Below are 6,000 nucleotides of genomic sequence, written 5' to 3'. Positions count from 1 at the left end.
GCTCCGCGCTGCCTGCGCCGCTCGGCGCCGCCGCGGAACCGAGCCGAGCCGAGCGGGGTGGCGACGACGGGACGGGACGGGACGCGACGGGGCGGCTCCGCCGTTGTGTCGCGCAGCCACGCGGGACCGCGCCGCCCGTGGGCCGGCCCCGCCGCGGCAGGGGACTTCGGTATTTCTTTTTTTTTTTTTTTTTGGCGAAGGAGACGAGCAGCAGGTTTATGCTAATCACCCTCTCGGGAGCGGCAGCGGGAGGAGGAGGAGAGGAGCCATTTTGAACTCATTTCAAAGTTTAAGGTGGAAAAGTTGGAGCTCTCCAGCCCGCTGCTGCCCGGGGACGGGGCGCGGGGCTCGGGGCCAGCGGCGCCCGGGCTGCGGTGGGGGGCGCAGGGGGGGGTGCAGTGCCGAGGCGGCGGCTGATGGATGAGGGCGGGCGGGCAGCCCGGCGGGTGGATGGATTGTGCGGCAGCCCGCTGCCCGGCACCGCTGCCCGCTGAGCCCCGGAGATGCCGCGGCTCTCCGCCGCCGCCTGCCTCTCCTGGGCCGCGCTGCTCTGCGCCCTGGCGCCGGCGGGCGGCGGGGACCCGCGGCCGCCCCGCGCCGCCCCGCTCCTCCACCTGCCCCCGGGGGCCGCGGGGCGCCGCGACGCCCCCTCCGCCGCTCCCGCCGCCGAGCCGCCGGTGCTGCCGCCCGCCGGGCGCCTGAGGGCGGCGGGTCCCGAGCCCCGCGGAGGGCCCTGCCCGCGGCGCGCCCGGCAGCGGGCGGCGGGCGGGCCCCGCGGAGCCGCCGGCGGCTGTGCCCCGCCGGCGGGGGAGGAGGGCGGCGGGCGGCGGGGGCCGCGGCGGGCGCGGAGCCCCAACAGTCCGCCGCAGTTCCAGCTGCCCAGCTACCAGGTCTCCATCCCCGAGAACGAGCCGGCCGGGACGGCGGTCATCGTGCTGCGGGCACAGGACCCCGACGAGGGGGAAGCGGGGCGGCTGGCCTACTCCATGGAGGCGCTCTTCGACGAGCGCTCCAACGACTACTTCTCTATCGACGCCGAGACGGGCAGCGTGGTCACCGCCCGCAGCCTCGACCGGGAGACGAAGGACACCCATGTGCTGAAGGTGACCGCCTCCGACCACGGCTCCCCGCGCCGCCGCTCGGCCACCACCTACCTGACAGTGACCGTGAGCGATACCAACGACCACGAGCCGGTGTTCGAGCAGCCCGAGTACCGGGAGAGCATCCGGGAGAACCTGGAGGTGGGTTACGAGGTGCTGACCATCCGCGCCACCGACGGTGATGCCCCAGCCAATGCCAACATGCTTTACCGCCTGCTGGAGCCAGGAGCTGCTGACGGGGTCTTTGAGATTGACCCGCGCTCTGGGGTGGTGAGGACCCGAGCGCCAGTGGACCGCGAGGAGGTCTCCGAGTACCACCTCGTGGTGGAAGCCAATGACCAGGGCAAGGATCCAGGACCACGGAGCGCCACGGCGATGGTGCACATCACTGTAGAGGATGAGAATGACAACTACCCTCAGTTCAGCGAGAAGCGCTATTTGGTCCAGGTGCCTGAGGATGCCCCGGTGAACAGCCAGATCCTGCAGGTACAGGCCACAGATCGGGACCGGGGCAGCAATGCCCAGGTGCACTACAGCATCGTGAGCGGCAACCTGAAAGGCCAGTTCTACATCCACTCCTTCTCTGGCGCCATTGACCTGATCAACCCTCTGGATTATGAGACTATTCGGGAGTACACGCTCCGGATCAAAGCCCAGGATGGGGGCAGGCCTCCCTTGATCAACTCCAGTGGCATGGTGTCGGTGCAGGTTGTGGATGTGAATGACAATGCTCCCATCTTTGTGAGCACTCCCTTCCAGGCCACGGTGCTGGAGAATGTTCCTCTGGGCTACTCGGTGCTGCACATCCAGGCTGTGGATGCTGACTCTGGGGAGAACGCCCGTCTGGAGTACAAACTCATAGAAATGGCCCCCTCCACTGGCGGTGCCCCCGTAGCAGGTGACTCTGGGTTCCCTTTTCAGATCAACAACAGCACAGGGTGGATCACGGTGGCTGCAGAGCTGGACCGAGAGACTGTGGAGAACTATCACTTTGGGGTGGAGGCCAGGGACCACGGCGTGCCAGTCATGACCTCCTCAGCCAGTGTGTCCATCACTGTCCTGGATGTGAACGACAACAACCCCACCTTCACAGAGAAGGTGTATCACCTCAGACTAAACGAGGACGCGGCTGTGGGCAGCAGCGTCCTGACCCTGACAGCGGTGGACAGGGACGTTAACAGCGTTGTGACTTACCAGATCACCAGTGGCAACACCAGGAACCGTTTTGCCATCACCAGTCAGAGCGGAGGGGGGCTGATCACGCTGGCCTTACCCCTGGATTACAAGCAGGAAAGGCAGTATGTGCTCACAGTCACTGCCTCTGACGGCACTCGCTTTGACACCGTCCAGGTCTTCATCAACGTCACAGATGCCAACACACACCGTCCGGTCTTCCAGAGCTCCCACTACACGGTGAGTGTCAGCGAGGACAAGCCCATCGGCACCTCCATTGTCACCATCAGTGCCACTGATGAGGACACAGGGGAGAATGCAAGAATCACTTACATTTTGGACGATAATATCCCCCAGTTCCGCATCGACCCTGACACAGGCACCATCACCACCCTGATGGAGCTGGACTATGAGGACCAGGCCTCCTATACGTTGGCCATTACGGCCCATGACAATGGCATCCCCCAGAAATCGGACACTACCTACGTTGAGATCCTCATCCTGGATGCCAATGACAACGCGCCCCGCTTCCTGCGTGACCGCTACCAGGGCTCGGTTTTCGAGGACGTGCCACTTTCCACCAGTGTCCTCCAGCTGTCTGCCACTGACCGTGACTCAGGCCTCAATGGCCGCCTCCTCTACACGTTCCAAGGCGGTGACGATGGAGATGGAGACTTCTACATCGAACCCACTTCTGGAGTGATACGCACACTGCGCAAGCTGGACCGCGAGAACGTGGCTGTCTACAGCCTGCGAGCCTTTGCTGTGGACAGGGGCAGCCCACCGCTGAAAGCCTCTGTGGATATCCAAGTGACTGTGCTGGACATCAATGATAACCCCCCTGTCTTTGAGAAGGATGAATTTGACATCTTTGTGGAGGAGAACAGCCCTGTGGGCTCTATTGTGGCACGGATCAGTGCAGCTGACCCTGACGAGGGGACCAATGCGCAGATCATGTACCAGATTGTAGAGGGGAACATCCCTGAGGTCTTCCAGCTAGACTTGCTCAATGGAGACCTCACAGCCCTGATGGACCTAGATTACGAGAGCCGGACGGAGTATGTCATCGTGGTGCAGGCCACTTCAGCCCCTCTTGTGAGCCGGGCAACAGTGCACATCCGCCTCCTGGACCAGAACGATAACCCGCCCGTGCTGCAGGACTTCCAGATCCTCTTCAACAACTACGTGACCAACAAGTCTAACAGCTTCCCCTCCGGCGTGATTGGCAAGATCCCAGCTCACGATCCCGATGTGTCTGACAGCCTGGCCTACACCTTTGTGCAAGGCAATGAATTAAACTTGCTCCTTTTGGACTCTGCCACTGGGGAACTCAAACTCAGTCGCGATCTGGACAACAACAGACCCCTGGAAGCCCTCATGAAAGTGTCGGTCTCAGGTAAGCAAGCATTCGAGGCTCATAAAGCGCGTAATTTTGCTTGTCAGACCAGTATGGGGGCATGGGCAGAAATAACCCGCTTGCAATTTAGTGCGCAGCTTTTGGTTTCCTGAGGCAGCAGTTTATCTGCGAAACTTTTAGAGAGGGACCGCAAAAATGTATCAAGCTCATGTGCTGTAGATTGAAGTGGTGCGTTGCAGTTGTTTAGTAAACGTGGATCACAAGGGTAAATAAATCCGGGTGTGCGTGGAAGGCTGTGCACACCCTCCGTTGAGGTGGTGCCTTTGCTGAAGCTTTTCTGATGTGGTTGTGTAAAGGTAATAAATGATGTAACTTGCGAAGATGTAGGGAATGCACATGTATCTGTAATGCCATCTCCCCTCCCTCTTAAAAAAAAAAAAAACAAACAAGAGAAAAGTTGAGATTTGGCATCTCTACATTTTTGGGGAAGGAAGCATGTTTATTCCCTTCTGCATACTGGGAGGTTTGGCTGGTAGATCCTTAGACCTCAGAGTGGTTCTCGCTGGTGGGGCCTGCGTGGATGTGGCACCGGCGGAGCTGCACTGGATTGCATTGCTGCCGTGTGTTCCTGTGGGAAGTGGCGACGCTGAAAGCCATGAGTTGTGGCTGTGTAATAGCAGTGTAACGCTGCTAATTGCGCTGGGGCTGCTTTACGAGAGCTAGGGGCAGATACTGGTCCAATACAGCCCCAAAATCAGCGCCCCTGGGGGAAGGGGGGGAGAGGGAAGGGTACTGTACCACCAACTTGCTTCCTAATGTGTGTGTGTGAAGACTGTTGATATTGTGCAGTATACACTCTTATATGAGCACGTATATGCTCTTAGGATGTTATTCTTTTTCTGCTCGGTTGCTTGTTTATCATGGAATTACTTTTTATGCCTCTAATTGTGGCATCAATCATGCAGTGAGTAATTTCCTCTGCAGGTGCCACTCTATAAAGTTTACTGTGGACCTGATCCCATCCTTTCTGTTGACTTTCAGAGGTTTAACCAGATACATGCCTGGCTGCCTCTCTCTCCAACCTAAAGCTAATATTTGTGTTCTTTTTGCATAAAACAGCTGAAAGTACTAGGTACATAAAATGACGCTGTGGGAGATGCTTCTTTTCGGATGATTGTATTAAAAAAATGATGATCAGACCGTGGCATAGCCCTGGCAGCGCCTGTTTCGCTGTAGGTAGTCATGGCGCGCAGCAGGGCCGTGGGGGAACGAGCCATGCTCTCCCTTGTGTTTGCAGGCTTGAGCTCCTTTCCGCTTCAGGAAAATGAAAGTGATGTTAACTGAACGATGGGTTTAGTGCGGTCTGTCGCCTGACAAACCACTCCTCTTCCAAAGGGCTGGGGGGCAGCTGATGTGGTAAGGTAGCTCATAAACGTCGTTTCCATGTCCTGTGAGGGCTTGCAGAAAAAACAGGCAGTTGGCTTGTGACCTTAAAGAAAAACATTTGGATTAAGGTGCAGGTGATTACGTGGTCATTGTCTGTCTGAACCAGTAGCTCTTTATCTGGTAGCAGAAGATAAGGACTTGGCTTGGAGCAAGAAGCTTGGAAAAGACATTTCGTTAGACAAGATGAGGAGAGTGTTCAGAACGGAAAAACAGATGACATGACCTATTCCTTTCTCAGTCTACTGACTTACGCAGCTAAGGGGATGAAATCTCCGGTAGGAATGAAGAACTCTTGTTTTCTTAAGTAACAGGAGCTTGATCATTCCAGCATCGTTTTCATGTTTGGTGAAGGTGTGAACTTTGCTGTGATGTTGATCAAAACTGGCTGTCCACTGCATGTCTTGAGATATTGGAAAGATTAAAGCTTTTTATGGGTAGGATTTTCAAATAATTTTGACAAGCACTGAACTCCATTTGATGTTAATTTAGAGAAGTTTGCTGTTTGGAAATTGAAAGGGCAGAGTTTGGCTGGGTGTGATTGTGTCCGGGAAACTCTCGCCTGCCTGTGTTCCCTGGTTTGTCTGATGTGATCTTAAAAAAAAAAAAAGACAGAGAAGAAGCTCAGACAGAAGTACTCCACAGGGTTATCTCGAAGTGTTGCAAAATACCTGCAAATCATCTGCTAAAATGACCTGCCAGTTAACTGAAAAACGTGTCTGTGGAGTAGCCATTAACCTCTCAACCCAGACAGAGAGTCCTGCCCTCCTCACAGCTGCTCCTCAGGTCAGGGAAGGACTGGAGCTCTGTATGAACTTGAGGAATTTGATCTATATATGAGTCGGAAGTAACACTGCTGCTATAAAAATCTTATTTCCACTCAGCGCTGTGTTGTGCTGTGGAGGCATGGGAGCATGTGCGGTGCTA

At 56.5% G+C, this 6,000-nt stretch overlaps 1 protein-coding gene across 1 annotated transcript in view; it reads left to right on the top strand.

Annotated features, from left to right (window-relative positions):
- The first annotated feature begins 503 nt into the window (after positions 1–503).
- The window catches only part of CELSR1 (cadherin EGF LAG seven-pass G-type receptor 1), a 173,213-nt gene continuing 167,716 nt past the window's right edge, over positions 504–6,000 (top strand). The window contains exon 1 of the mRNA XM_086746818.1: positions 504–3,669. Coding sequence (XP_086602944.1) covers positions 504–3,669 — 3,166 coding nt within the window. The remainder of the gene's footprint in view (positions 3,670–6,000) is intronic.

This window comes from Chlamydotis macqueenii, chromosome 1 (genome assembly GCF_036417535.1).
Source record: "Chlamydotis macqueenii isolate bChlMac1 chromosome 1, bChlMac1.mat, whole genome shotgun sequence".
NCBI classification, from domain to species: Eukaryota; Metazoa; Chordata; class Aves; order Otidiformes; family Otididae; genus Chlamydotis; species Chlamydotis macqueenii.
This window is presented reverse-complemented; position numbering and strand designations above follow the sequence as displayed.